At 45.4% G+C, this 14741-nt stretch overlaps 1 protein-coding gene and 1 long non-coding RNA gene across 4 annotated transcripts in view; one reads left to right on the top strand and one right to left on the bottom strand.

Annotated features, from left to right (window-relative positions):
- LOC120323430 overlaps positions 1-5265 on the bottom strand; it is a 31238-nt gene extending 25973 nt beyond the window's left edge. Inside the window, exons 1-2 of the long non-coding RNA XR_005563846.1 lie at positions 4971-5265; positions 4211-4310 (exon numbers count right to left, since the gene is read on the bottom strand). This is a non-coding gene — a long non-coding RNA (uncharacterized LOC120323430). The remainder of the gene's footprint in view (positions 1-4210; positions 4311-4970) is intronic.
- A 238-nt stretch (positions 5266-5503) lies between these two features.
- On the top strand, positions 5504-12522 carry LRATD2 (LRAT domain containing 2). Of its 3 annotated transcripts, none has more exons than XM_027726940.2 (2): positions 5504-5610; positions 6390-12522. In XM_027726940.2, exon 2 carries the CDS (start codon positions 6395-6397, stop codon positions 7292-7294), a length of 900 nt encoding a protein of 299 aa, XP_027582741.1. In that variant the 5' UTR covers positions 5504-5610; positions 6390-6394; the 3' UTR covers positions 7295-12522. The 3 variants fall into 3 exon arrangements, with proteins under 3 accessions (XP_027582741.1, XP_027582742.1, XP_027582740.1); XM_027726941.2 differs by lacking the exon at positions 5504-5610 and adding an exon at positions 5893-5928; XM_027726939.2 differs by lacking the exon at positions 5504-5610 and adding an exon at positions 5955-6187.
- The last annotated feature ends 2219 nt before the right edge of the window (positions 12523-14741 follow it).

The following is a 14741-nucleotide window of genomic DNA, read 5'->3' as shown; positions in this document are numbered from 1 at the left end:
TAACGTGACTGAAAGGAAGAACTATATTCCAGCAGCTGTCAGGACTCTCTGTGCTACTCCCCACCAAATACCTCAGGCATGCCAGCTTTGAAAAATCTCATTTTAGGTGGTATTCCTGGCTTTATGAGAATTTGGTGCCCAACTCAGGGATGCAGCTTCCACTGGAGAACAGAGAGGCAACAGAAGAAATGCTGCAATTCTGAATCAAAATATCCTTGGTGGACTTAGCTATGGCTGTCACGGAAGGACACCATCCATCAAGGGAATCTCAGATCACACACCTCCCCCAGCTAAGAGCATGATAAATTTCTAAAGAACTCCATGGAAGAACTTCCATGGACTTCACTAGGAAGTGGTTTATTTCTTCTGTGCCCCTAATTCCACCGTGATGTTTAAGCACTCCTGTTCACTAGCTCCATGATGTAGAGTGCTTACATGACAAATGGAGCATAGTTTATCTCAATTCTCATAAAACTCTGCTGAAAAAAGAAATGGAAGCTATTAAATAATTCAAGGGTGTCATAGCCATCAGCTGGCTGCATATCTGTGAAACACAATGTGCTTACAGAACATGACACTAAATCCTGTCTTACTCAGAAGTGCTGCTAAGAAAAAATATAAACATACAACAAGAAGACTTTTTTCTTCTCATACTGGATGTCTTTTATTAACAATAACAATGGGAACACAGCATTTCACACCCAAGTAAGGATGAATTGTGATTTCAAATCAATATCACCTTTTTAATTTCTGGATGTAAGATATGTGTAAGGTTAAAGATGAGATACAATTGGAGCAACAAGGTGATATAGCACTGGGGCAACAAAATAACTGTAACATCTAATTCTCAAAATTAGAGGGCTTTAAGTTTAAAGCAACCACAGCTAGCACTACAAAGGTCCCTGAATCATATCAGCTACATAAACTAATAAAAGTCACCTGCTCCATAGACGTTCCACAATCTCTAAGCCAAGAGGTGCAGTCCCCTCTGTATACATCAATGGACTATGAATTGGATATTGCCCCCACTTTGGGAGAAACTCTTAAGGCCATACAGCAGGTGAAAATCGGCAAGGCAGCTGGAGTTGATAGAATTCCACCTGAAGTCTGGAAACATGGGGGCCTTGCACTCCATGCTAAATTTCACAAGTTTGTGGTGCGCTGTTGGGAATTAGGTGAACTACCATCAGACCTTCGTGATGCAGTCATCATCGCTTTGTGTAAGAAGAAAGAAGTTAAATCAGACTGTTCAAACTACAGGGGTATTACTCTGCTCTCCATTGCTGGCAAAATCCTGGCAGAAGGAATTCTACCTGAAAGTCAATGTGGTTTCAGAGCCAACAGGAGTACCACAGACATGGTATTTGTTCTCAGACAACTGCAAGAGAAGTGTAGGGAACAGAACAAAGGTCTCTATGTAACCTTTGTTGACCTCACCAAGGCTTTTGATACTGTGAGCAGAAAAGGTCTGTGGCAGATTTTGGAACGTTTAGGATGTCCCCCCAAGTTCCTTAAAATGATCATCTCACTTCATGAGGATCAGCATGGCCAAGTCAGACATGGCAATGCACTTTCTGAGCCCTTTCTAATAACCAATGGCGTGAAACAAGGCTGCATTCTCGCACCAACCCTATTCACAATCTTTTCAGCATGATGCTCCAAAGGGCAATGGCAGACCTCGATGATCAGGACGGTATCTACATTTGATACCGTACTGATGGAAGCCTCTTCAACCTGCGGCGTCTGAAGGCCCACACTAAGACCTTAAACCATCTTGTCCGGGAGATGCTTTATGCTGATGACTCCGCCCTTGTCGCCCACACAGAAGCAGCTCTGCAGCATTTAACATCCTGCTTTGCACACGCTGCTGAGCTCTTTGGGTTGGAAGTCAGCTTAAAGAAGATAGAAGTTCTCTATCAACCTGCACCTCAGGAAGTCTTCCATCATCCCCATATCACCATTGGTGAATCAGAGCTCAAATCAGTCCAGCAGTTTAATTACCTAGGTAGCCTCATCTCCTCGGATGGTAAGATTGACGGAGAGATAGACAACAGGTTAGCAAAGGCATATAGTGCTTTCAGAACACTTCATAGAAGAGTTTGGCGAAATAAACACTTGAAGAAAAGTACCAAGATCAGTGTTTACAAAGCCATAGTGCTGTCTACTCTTTTATATGGTTCCGAATCATGGGTCATCTACCGCCACCACCTGCGTCTCTTAGAACGCTTCCATCAACGCTGCCTCCGTACAATACTTAACATCCACTGGTCAGATTATGTGACCAATACATCTGTTCTTGAACAAGCAGCAGTTATGAGTATTGAGGCCATGTTGCTGAGAACACAGCTGTGCTGGGCACAACATGTCTCAAGGATGAAGGACCACCGCCTCCCTAAGATCTTGCTTTATGGTGAACTTGCCACCGGCTGCCGCAAGAGAGGAGCCCCGAAGAGAAGATACAAGGACTCCCTGAAACAACATCTCAGCCTTGGCCATATTGATCAACATAACTGGTCTACTCTGGCCTCCAATCAGGAGGTCTGGAGACACACCATCTATAACGCTGCTGCTTCTTTTGAGAAAGCACGCAGGATCACCCTTGAAGAGAAAAGACAACGCAGAAAGAATCGTGCCTTGCAGAATATTCCACCTAAGGAGTCCTTCTGCTGTGCCTTTTGCAATCAGACTTGTCTATCTCATATTGGCCTTTTTAGCCACCAGCGTGCCTGTAACAAATGTGGGTAGAGCCCTTCCCAAATCTTCTTTTGCGAAGCCTAGCCATGAAAAAATATAACCAAGCAGCTTTGGGTTCCCAGAGAGCCCTGCAGTATGGTGGGTTTTTTTCCTTAAAAGAGGCTATCAAAGTTTCAGACATATTAAATATCATATGAGTCACATTGCAACACACTACGATGGTATTTTTATGTTGTGAACTTGTAGATATATGTTGCTGCACTCAACAATAGACTGAGAGCACATGGATGTGAAACTCAGCTCTGGAAGCATTGGAAGGCTGTGTGGAGCTGAGAGAGCCAGTTCTCATTCACCCCTGCTTCTTGCAATCTTTGTGGGACTCAGATGGGGAGTTGCCTGAAGTGAACCAGCCCCACAACCACAACTGCATTTTTTCTGGGGTGGAGTTTTCTCTCCAAAAGAGAATTTACAAAGAACAAATACTTGGGCAATCAGGATGAGGAAGTGACTGGAACCTAGGAGTGACCCCAGGGAGGTATTGTATTTAAAAATGTGGGCATCCCTATTGACTTTAGTAAAGTGTTCAAGCACAGCTGTAAGTGTGGTATCTACGGTGTTGCCTCTGTGACATGTATGCAAAGCTGAATGTATCAAAATTGGGCAACAAATGCCAGCAGCTGAGCAAGGAGTCACCTAACTAAGAAGTCTCCTTGCAAGGTCAGAGGTGTGCCTTCAACTCTGCCCTGCTGCAGTTTGGGATCCCAGCTCCGTTCCTGCCCCCACTCCATATCCAAAGGCTTAGTTATCTTTAGCAGATAAGCACCAAGTCTTTTTTTTTTTTTTTCTCCCCAAAAGCTATACAAGAGGTCAGTACCCTCTCTAAAAGCATAGTCGCATGCCACTGTCACAGCCCCTCTGCCTGCAGAATTTAGCTGCTTTGATGCTTAGAGGTTAAGCATGCAGAAGTTTTAAGCATCATAATTTTAGGCACTAGTCCAGGTGATATATAGGCACTGTAAATTCTTCATGGATTTTCCACCCTTCAGGTGCAGTAATCCATTATGGATGTGGTTTATGACACAAAAATACTCGCCAATGGTTTCTGATCCTAGAAAGCAGAGACTGAACAGAGAATGTGGATTCCAAGGAGTAGTCACGGAAAGGTAACTGAAGGAGATCAGAGATTAAAGCAGCTGACAAGGTGCAGAAAATTAAGCACTGAGGTGAGTTAAAGCAGAGAAGGAAAAAAAAAGAAAAAACACGATAGCTGCAAATCCGTGTGGCTGTGCATGCACAGGAGTGACTGCCTGGACCATACCGAGTTTCTACTCATGCAGCAGATTCAAAAGGAAAGTTGGCCTTGAACATAGGGCTGCCAAACCATTTTAGTCAAGAAATGTAACTGCTTCAAAGATAGTAAGGTGTGGTGCTGAGACACAACTTCCAATACAAATGGGAAAACATAAAAAAAATACTTCTGTGTTCAGTCTAGCTCCTCCTTTTAGGATATTCTTACCTTCACACATGTACATCCTTAATTACTGAGGCAATTTCACAATGCTCTGACTATGAAGCAGGGCCCTCTTTTGTCCAACAGCAGCTCTGGAGGAGAGGAACTGCAGGGTGAAACAGGCAGTGCCTAAAAATCACATCTACATTCAACACATTTTGGACATTTGCTCAACTAGCCTCGGTCCAACCTTGCAGCTGGAATGCATCTGGTTTGGGTGGATGCAAGAGAAACATGAAACTACACCAGGGTGCAAACCGAAGTGCATATGTATTGGGGGTGGGTGTTTGGGAGATTAATTTCAAAAATGCTCCCATGGACATAGTCACCAGGTGAATCCAAAACAAAAAAAAGTCCTGATCTGACTGTCTGTCACTGCTGCAATTGCTTGCAATGCCCCACCATCCCAAGCAGAGCACAGTGCTTACCTCCCCAGCCCCAGAGGCAGCAATTCTCCCCACCCCAAAGGGCAGGTATATATTTGAAACGACAGAGATGTAGAATCTGATGGAAATTGAATTCTTTGAGTGTGCAGGCAGTGCCTAGGGCCGCGGGAACACTGTAGTTGTTCCTTCATTCACCACTGTTTAGTGGATCCTCAAAACAGCAGCGTTGCAGTGGGGTTTATAAATTACGAGACAACAGACAAAGTGAATGCATAAGACAAAATTAAAGACCTTACTGCTACCTCCCATAAATTATCTCTCAGTATTTTAACAGCATGAATTCACGTGTATGTTAAAAATAGTATGAAAAACAAACCTACCTCGTAGACTAACTAGGCATTAATGAAAAAGCGGAATATTGGTTTGTGTTCTCCAAAACATAAAGAAAGAAAAATATCCCCATCAGTTCTGATAATGCCTTTCCAGGGGAGAGGGAATCATATTCTTCTATATTGAAAAAGAGAGTGATCTTTCGGAGTCGGAAAGAAAATAAATAAAACTAATTACACCCTCCGCACGCGGAGGAATCGAAGGCGCTAAGTCAGCCCAGGAGAGCTGGGCGCTTTGGTTCTGTTCGCTTCACAACTCCCTTGTCGCTGTGCGCGGCCCCAGGGAGGCACCTCCCGCCGCTCCCGCGGGGGCTGCGCGGAGCGGCCGCTTCCCCCGCAGGACAGCGCGGTGGTTCCCACCGAGGCTCAGCATCGCCTCCCGGTGCCGTCCCGGGCAAACTCCGACCCCCGGTGACTCCCCCCGAACACACTGGCGGGCTGGGCTGCTCATGGCACCGCTCCCTTAAAGGGGCCGCGCGTGTGCGAGTTCGGTGTGAGCGCGTTGCACACCCACTGCCGCTGCCCGGAGCCGCGCAGAGCTGCGCCCGGAGCCCCGCGCCCGCCCCGCGCCCGCCAGCGGCCTCGGCGAGGAGCAAAGCACTTGGCATGTAGGAGCGAAGAGAGAGAAAAGGTGGGGGGCGGAGGGAGGAGAAGGAGGGGGGAGGAAAAAAAAAAAGAAAAAAAAAAAGAGCTGCCTCTTTAAATGCTGGGGGCTGAGTGCTTGCCGGGGCGTCCGCAGCGGATCCAGCCTCCCTCCCTCCCCTCGGCCGTGCCTCTCCGGAGCTCATGCCCAGCCGCGGAGCCGGCGGCGCGGCGCTCGGGCGCTGCCGCTGCGCGGGGAGCGCGGACCGCGCCGGGCCGGGGCCATGATCGCGATCCAGCCGCGCCGCCGCCCCGCCGCCCGCTCGCCCTAGAGCCGCTCCCGGCGCCGCGCAGCCGGGCCCGCCGGGTAAGTTCGCGGCCGCCCGGAGCCGGGAGAGGGCGGGGGGAGGCGCCCCTGGCCGGCGGCCCGGCCCGGCTCACCTGGGCGGCGGGGCAGGTGCGCACCTCGGCCGTCCCCAGCTCGGACCTCCCGGCCTCCCCGGCGCTCGCAGCCCCCCTCTAACAGGTGGCTCGGTGCCTGCCCCGCTCCCCGGCGGCTCCTGCGCCTCTCTCCTCCTCGCTGCCGCCTAACAGGTGGTGGTGCCGCCGCGCCTTCCTCCGTGCAGGTAGGGAAGTGCCGTGTCCCGTTCCCCCTCCCCCCCGGCCCCGAGGGACTCGCAGCCCCGGCGGCTCTGGCAGGGACTGCGCTGAGCGGGGAGAGCCGGGGTGCCGGCTGAGGGGGGAGCCGCGCTTATGCCCCCGCTGCTCCTCTGGGAGCCGCTCACCCCGCGCTGCCTTCATAGCCCCGCCGTGTGTCTGTCTTTGCAGCGGGCATGGGGAACCAGGTGGAGAAGCTGACCCATCTCAACTACAAGGAAGTTCCCACGGCCGACCCGACAGGTATGGACAGAGATGAAGGGCCTAGGATCGGGGTCTCCTATATTTTTTCGAACGACGATGATGAGCTGGAGCAGCAGCAGGATTCAGTGCATGACCTGGGGGGTGAGCACCCTGCCCTGCAGCCCTACGATCCCCAGCTGCACGAGGTGGAGTGCTCAGTGTATTACCGGGATGAGTGTATTTACCAGAAGAGCTTTTCAGAGGAGGACATGCAGCCAGAGGAGGGTGATGAAGGAGGTGGGGGGCATCTGAGCACCTACACCCCGGAGAACCTGCTGAATAGGTGCAAGCCAGGTGACCTGGTGGAGTTTGTGTGCCAAGCGCAGTATCCGCACTGGGTGGTCTATGTCGGGGATTTTCAAGTTGTGCACCTACATCGGCTGGAGGTGGTGAACAGCTTCCTCACCGACGCCAGCCAGGGCAGACGGGGCCGCATTGCCAACCAGCTGTACCGCTACAAACCCCTCAGCCCAGCCGTGGTGGTGCGCAATGCCCTGGAGCAGGTGGGCTGCAAGGATCGGGACTTGAGCTGGAGAAACTCTGAGTGTTTTGCTGCCTGGTGCCGGTACGGCAAGCGAGAGTTTAAAATCGGCGGGGAGCTGCGCATAGGCAAGCAGCCCTACCGATTGCAGATCCGGCTGGGTGACAAGCGCAGTCACACGCTGGAATTTCAGAGCCTGGAGGATCTGATTATGGAGAAGAGGAGAAATGACCAGATCGGTAGGGCTGCTGTGATCCAGGAGCTCTCCAGCCACCTGCAGGCTGCAGAGGAGGAGGAAGAGGAGGAGGAAGACCGTCATCATCATCCAGGTGCTCAGACTGCCGTGGAATAGCAGCCTCAGCACCACCATACTGCTTAGCCTGGGTGATGGGGATTAAAACTGAAGGCTTCGAAATTGAGCTGTTATAAGCCCTTTGGGCTGCTTCGGTGCAGCTTCATTCCAATCACATGTGAAAGGAAGGGGGAAAGCTGATTAAGTGTCTGTGCTTTAGTGCTTAACTCCTTCAGTGCTTGATGATAAAACCCCTGACTTATTTGTAGAGGATAAAACTCAGGGCAATTCTACCCCTCTCCTCTCCCACTTCTTTCCCTTCCTCTCTGCTGTGTTCACACATAGCCTTTTCCTCAACCATCTGCTAGTAGGCTTGACCCTACAAGATGCTAAATGCCTTTGACGTCTACTTATCAGCAGAAGTTAATAGTATTTAATACTATTAAGAAGGAGCCAACAATTTTCAGGACATGACCATGTAGTTCTAAGCATGAGGATATTGTTTTCCCTTCTCTGCTACTGTTTCTTTTCAGCCGTGGCTTCTGTTGGTATTACAACAAGCTTGCTTGCTTGCCTGGAGCAAAATTTTGTGGATTAGTAGCCAGTGTCCCAAAAGGTGTAAGGCAGGAAGCTCTACTAATTTTGAAGAAATGGTTTTGGTGTGCCTGGTGCCTTCCCAGGTTATAGGAACTTGCAGGTGGGAAGGGGGACCTTTTCCTTTGCTATCAGCATGTGGCTTTGGGGACAGAAAGATGTTTTTATTGGTGATGGATCCTAGGGGATGAGAAACTTTGCCACCCCAGTTAAGGAGTCTGCACACTGGTGTGTGCTGCGACTCTCACAGACTGAACTGTGCCAGTGCTCATTACAGGCTGCCTGGCTTCTCCTAAAGCAAATGGCAGAGCTCCTGATTATGCCTGTGGTACAGATCGAGGCAGTAGAAACAGGTTGCTTGTGTGTAAGAGTGTCTTGAGTAAGCTGTCCCTCGAGAGGGTGACCTCTTGGCTGGGTGCTCCTGGCTGTGAGCATGTCACAGGTTCTACATCACCAGAAACACAGCTGTGATGGAAGGGAGCACATGCTGGAAGATATCACAGGCAGGGGGGTTTGGGTGTTCCTTTTTTTCTTTCCTTACTGCAAAGAAGTTTCCTCTTCATTAAGAATTTCATGTTTCCTTTTTTGCTAATTTTTATGGTATGCAGCTGAGCTATAGCATTAGAGAAAAGGAAAGGACATGCCTCCAAAATTGTGCAAGTCCTTTGGGAGGGAGAGTGCAGTGCCACTTGCCCTGAATGCTCCCTGAACTTGTTTTCAGCTGTTGAACTGCTCTCCCACACAAGCAGTACTGTCAGATCTTTGTCCTGGGATCTGGACTGTGTGAGCAAGCAGTGATTTGGAGACAGTCTCTAAAGCAAAATTCCTTCCCCTTAAAGCACGAGATGATGATGTGAACTTGAAGATTAGCTCGAGTTCATTTAAATAATGGAAGCTAACAGTGTGATGTAAACTTGAAGCATAGTTAATACGGTCTTCCTCGCAGTTGTTTACAGTTATACCACAAATAGCAAAGTACTCTGTGTCCTTTCCACCCCTGAGAAGGGAGCAAAGTTTGTCGTTTAAGAATAGGTAGATACCAGCTTTTGATTAGTTATGTCTATAAAAAGCAACTTTGCCAATGTGAGCCAAGTAGATTGTGGTGTCATGTTTTCTGTCTAAAAGACACAAACTAGAAAAAAGCTGTGAGAGGCTACTTCATCCTCACTTCAGAGGAAAAATAATTTTCAGGGTTATGCAAATACGTCATATACTGTTCCATTAATGACTCACATGCCCTCACTTTGGCCTGTGAAACACCCAAATCCAAAGGATAGTTTAACACCAAGCTTCCTTAAAATGCTATAGCTCAGGTGCCTACACTAAGTGTTGGTTTTTTTCACCAATATGCAATTGAGTTATACTCAGGTTACTGTGGTTGTCAAACAGATGTGCAACCTTGATTTGATAGCTTAAAAACTACCCATATCTAACTGTGATATGGTTAATATGTGGATATCTGCACACAGGTTTTATACAACTACTAGTAACTACTGAAAGCTGAAATGATCACTGAAATAGTCTGAAAAGGAGTGAAGGAGAGTCTCTCTGTTGTACTACTGACTGACATGAGACAACAGATTATCTAGACCATGAACAAATGTCTGGCTGTGGTTTCTTTCATACTGAAACCTTGTACATAACAAAGTTTGTTTCACTGTGTAATATAGCTATGTAAAATAATATTTTCTTACAGATATTTTTGAAATTTTAAAAAAACCCTTCATAACCTTGCATTTGAAAGTAAGTTGTTATGCACATTATTTTCCAGTCCTCCGAATGAGTTTATTTTTCATTTGTGATCTAAAGTATATTCTAGGTCATAAAGTGTAGAAACTGCTATAAATGTCAAATATTATGTATCTACAGGGTACTAAACAGTAAACTAGTTGTGAAAATATTTTTCCCTTGTGTCTGAAACATCAGAACTATGACACTTAACTGTTTCTATCCTTCTGAGATATCCTGCGTAATCTGGCTATGTTTTTAATTCTTTATTTCCACTTTTTTGTTTTAATAAGAACAGGACCAAATCTGATTGGGAATGGAGAGCAAATCTTCTTTGACCAACTGAAATCTTGTCTTGTGCTGATCTTGGTGCTTCTCTGTACTGGTCACGCCTTTAGGGATAAATTCCCTCACAGGCACAGGGCCTTAGCAAAGAATTCCAGAGCTTGAATTGCTTTGTTAGGACAGAGAGTGAAGGGAGAGCTTGCCTCATAGCAAAGCAGAGTCTGGCACGAATTCTGCTGTGTTATAAAACCCATATGCTCCTCTGACACCTGGGATACAGGTGTTTGATATTTAAAACATAGATATCTGGAAGTTTTAAATTTCTCTACAAACTATGTTTGGGGACTTACTGTCTCCTGGCATTCCATTATGTGTAAAAGTAGAAGAGGAAGGGAAGCTTGGCACTTTTTAAATTTTGTCTGGAAGAGGGCTACCTCCACATAGGGATTTCTTATTCCAGCAGATAAAGATGCAGCTGTTGAATCTTTAACAGGCAGTTCCTTTTTCCCTACCTGTTGATTAGCCAGTGTTATTTAATAGGTGCTACTAAACACCACTGCACACATTCCTAAGCAGTCTGGTTTTAAAGCCATGGACCTCTAATGAGCTGGATGTGAGAACAGGAATTGTTGTGGTAGCACATCACAACTGCTTGGTTTCTTGTCTTTGCTGTACTTTGCTCAGTTACTGTCTGCAGATTGGGCTGGGAATTCTGGAGCTTTAGAGAAAAAGACATCCCAGAAAAACTGACTCTTTTGTGTATGTGTTTACTTCAGGATTCTTGTGTAGATCACAAAAGAGGGGGAAAGAATAGATAAAAGTACTGTTCACTGCAGCTGCTGCTTTAACATAAAGGAATGCAGGTGTGATCCTTCCGCAGAACGTGCAGTTCGGCAAAGGTCCTAAGCCTTTACTGAAGTTTAAAGTTTTGACTAGACCCTACTTTCAGCCACTTGAGAATCAGTAAGACTATTCACATCCTTTAAGTGTATATTTACATTTCTTAGTGAATGAGGGTCTGGAATTTCAATCTGAGGTCTCTAGTGGGAGCATGGAGGATCTGAGGTTGCATAATCAATAGGGGAGAACAAGCAGTGCAGTGAAAACTGTTCCTCAAAGGGCCTCTTGTCCAAACAAAGGTCATGGAATGCAGCCCAAACTTTGGCCTCAGTTTCCTCTGGAATTCCAGGGGCTGCACTGATTTGGTGAGAGGTGTGTTACACAGCAGTTGTAAGCTAAGCTGATGATCTGCTGCAGACTGCTCTCTGGTATCTTTGTCTTGTCATGCTTGAACTTTCCCTTGCGTTTTTAACATTTAAAGTTAATATAATTTGTTTTAAGAGCCCTTTGATTGTGCAAACACTTAATCATCTATATGAATTTACTCATGTGGGCATACCTACTGCTGTGATTATCAGTATGCACATGTGAAGGCTGGCAAGGCTGAGCCCCAGATGTGTAAATGTAGCTACAGCTAGGAAATGTAGATGAGCAGTCTTATTTCCCTGGAGTATTGGTGTGTTTCATGCAAATAATGTCTTGGAAAAGCCTTTGTAGTAAAACCTACAATTATCCCTTGATCGAGTAATTTTTAAAACACAATTTAGACATTCACCTTCCATGGCAGTGAACAAGGACATAAACTGAAGACTATTTTGTTATCCCTGATTCTGTGTGAATGCAAAATATTGATTACAGCAGCTCTCTAGATCTCATCTGGCCAATATAGTAGGCAATTGTAGGGTAGGCAGGGAAAATTCCCAAAAGCTAATTCAAAAACTGTATTTTCGTACTTGGAAAAATACTTTCTTCAGACTGAAGGACCCTAGACTATGGAAGCAAACTTTAAATTGCTTTGTATAAATGAAACCCTAGGCAAACTCCTTAAGTTTTGTTCATTTGAATTCATTATTCCACTCACTACTAAAGTAGGTAATATTATGTGATGAATCTGTTTCAGATTTTGAATGTAATGGTTTTCTGTTTCTCTTCTCCTTTGGCTAAGCATTACCAAAGGTCTGTCCTTGGGTATGTGAAGTGTGTTGTTGAACGGTTTCCCTCCTGTGCTTTTCTGGCAATTAACAAAACCAACTGTAAAGCTAACAGCCATGTAGGAACAAATATTTTTTAAAGCAAAATTTTAATTTTGTATGACAGATCAGAGACTAGTAACTAAGTAGAGGTAGGAAATACATTGTTTCCAACAGCAGTTTCTATTTGTAAGAAATCTACTGTTAATTGAATATGTGTTGACTACTCTTATAAATCAGTGTGAAGTGATAAGGCCAGGAGAATTTTATCATGGGCTTAGACTTTCAGTTTAGACTTTTTTTAAACTGTGAATGGGAAGAAATCAGGGTGATTTCAAACACCAGTGGTTTAGATGGTTCCTTTGGATTAATATTGAATTAGAAGCTTTCTTTAAATGCACACTTGGAATTCCTGATATTGTAACACTTCATGAAATCATCCACAATAACAAGTGTAATCACAAATATGATTTTTTCCACCATGAGCATTTTCTGTAAGCTGTCTTCTGTCAGTAAATGTTGAATTGTTAGTGCAAATATCTTCTTTTCCTGAGAAAGAAGTACACATCATTGATTGTACCATTTCCTTCAAAATGAAGGGCATTGCATAGTAACTCAAAAGAAATAAAAGATTTATAGTATCTTTTACAACCTTCTTTCTTTTCTTTGTTTTTTTTGAATGGCATGTTTTTCTCCAGCTTTTTGGAAAACTCATAATTTCTCATGATGGATGCATCAGACACAGAACAATCAATATTTTCACTGCCTTCACATGTTAGATGAAAATCTAACTCTTTGGTTATGTTCTTACTACAAAGAGAGAGGAAGAATAATCTCTATACAAGGCCAGACCATGAGATGCTTAATAGGTGATAGCTGTATTAAATCCAGTGAGGATCTGGCCCATAATTAAATTTTTAAGTGGAAAATTAATTCAGCAGCAGATCATATAGTATTAGCTGGCATCCAGGCTTGTCTTGTCTGCCAGCAACTGCTTAAGGAACAGATGTAGTGTCTGCTAGAGGGAGAAATGAGAGAACATCAGAACTCAAGGGGAGTTTTGGGGAAAATCTGTAAAACTGTTCAGTTTGTGTGATGTTTTGTCTCGTGGCAGATCCATGGATGGCGTGGGATCTGTGTTCTACCCATACCAGATGTAGAGATGTTTCTTACTCAAGGTGACAAGTCCATGTAAGATGTTACATCCGTAGTGTAACCATTCTTAATTCATCAAAACCTTCCACTATGTGCATATTCACAATGGCAAAAACAGTGATAGAACCAACAAACTGTACTTCTCCCTGAGATCCTGACCAGAAAGGGCTATTTGAATCTTGCACAAAAACACTGAGTCAGCTTAAGTAAGAATTCTTTGAGTGAAACCATCCTGAGGAAATCTAGTTGTAACAAGATGAGACTTCTGATGAAAGTATGGGTGGAGATCTTTGCTCTTCTGTGGTTTGCAGCTGTTCTTGACAGCTGTCTCTTAGGTGTGACAGTGTGAGACAAATTTTTTATTGGAGACAGCAGCTTTTAAGGCTCAGGGCTGCAGGTGTGACTCTACCATAACATCAGATCTGTGGCTCTGGCATGGACTTGGGTGACTTTGAACAAGATGTATGAGGCACCCAGCTGTGCTCAATGTGACTGTGACAGCACCTGAATTTTCAGATGTGTGATGTTAGATTTGAAAACATGAAGAACCAAAAATGTGAGCTGGGTGACTGAATCATTACTTGAAAATCTCTGCTCAGCTGTCACCTGGCACTTGAGGCCGCTGAACTCTGAAGCTTGATTTGTGTGTGTGTGTGTGTGTGTTTAGTTAATTAGCATAGTGTTTTTGTAATCTTGAGGTTCTGGGCCTTTTTCTCACCCTGAAGTTTCTCCAAGTGCATAAAGTAAAGCAGCCCATGAGTTCTTTCACAGCCTGTGCCCACAGGGAGGGATATTCAGCAAGTAGGATCCTGGCTCACATCCCAGTGGCTGCTTCCAGAACGTATGTGACATTAGATACCAAAAAGGAGCATCTTGAAAGGGACATTTTCAGTGCCCTTGTATTTCAGAATGCACCTGAGCTAGAAATAGGATAGTGTAAAATGAGTGTACAGGGAAGTGGACTGTGTTGAGCTCTCTGCACTCCTGACTGGTTGCTCTGAGGTACAGGACTTCTGCAGAGAGGTTTTTTCTTCAGTTCCCTCTTTAATACACTTGGATGACTTCCAATACAGCATTCATGAAAGTCCTCACCCCACGAAAATCTGGAAGTGATAGGAAGTTTGAATCCCCATCATCCCCAGGCAGAAGTGAAAATCAATTTTCAGTCTTCCTCCATCCTGAAACCATACCCAGATCTCTAGGACACTATATAAAGGCCTACTGCCCACCACTACCGCCTCTTATCCTTGCAAAGGAAGATAGCCTAAGTTTCAATTTGAAAGAGTGGTTGCCTTATACTCTTCCTAAGAGCCCTGCACTGTGGCAGGAGGCAGTAAGAGTGTTCTTGTAGTCAAGAGTAAGGTGCCCAAGGACTAGAGTGGAGAGGAAGGGGACAGGGCGCCGCAGACTTGTGAACCGTGGAAAATCCATATGGGTGGGAGGGATCTCTGGAGAGAATCTAACCTACCCCCCCTTGCTCAAGGCACATGCAGCTAAAGCAGGTTATTAAGGGCTGCATCCAGTCAGATTTTCCATAACTCCAAAGATGGAGACTGAGGATTTCTCCAAGCAACCTTCCACCACTTATTTGCCAGAGTTTTTTGTGTTTGAGTTTTGTCAAGGACTCCTTGATCATCTGCTTGAATTCTTGCACATAGGAATGGACCATTCTCTATTTTCCAATCCAATAAGCAGAGATTCTCCCTGTCCCTCCT

Source organism: Pipra filicauda, unplaced genomic scaffold (assembly GCF_003945595.2).
Source record: "Pipra filicauda isolate LSUMZ 115617 unplaced genomic scaffold, ASM394559v2 scaffold25_size4600443_pilon, whole genome shotgun sequence".
NCBI classification, from domain to species: domain Eukaryota; kingdom Metazoa; phylum Chordata; class Aves; order Passeriformes; family Pipridae; genus Pipra; species Pipra filicauda.
This window is presented reverse-complemented; position numbering and strand designations above follow the sequence as displayed.

What these genes read in the sequence shown, in the direction of transcription:
- LRATD2 (XM_027726940.2), top strand. Translation starts at nt 6,395, where the DNA reads ATGGGGAACCAGGTGGAGAAGCTGACCCATCTCAACTACAAGGAAGTT.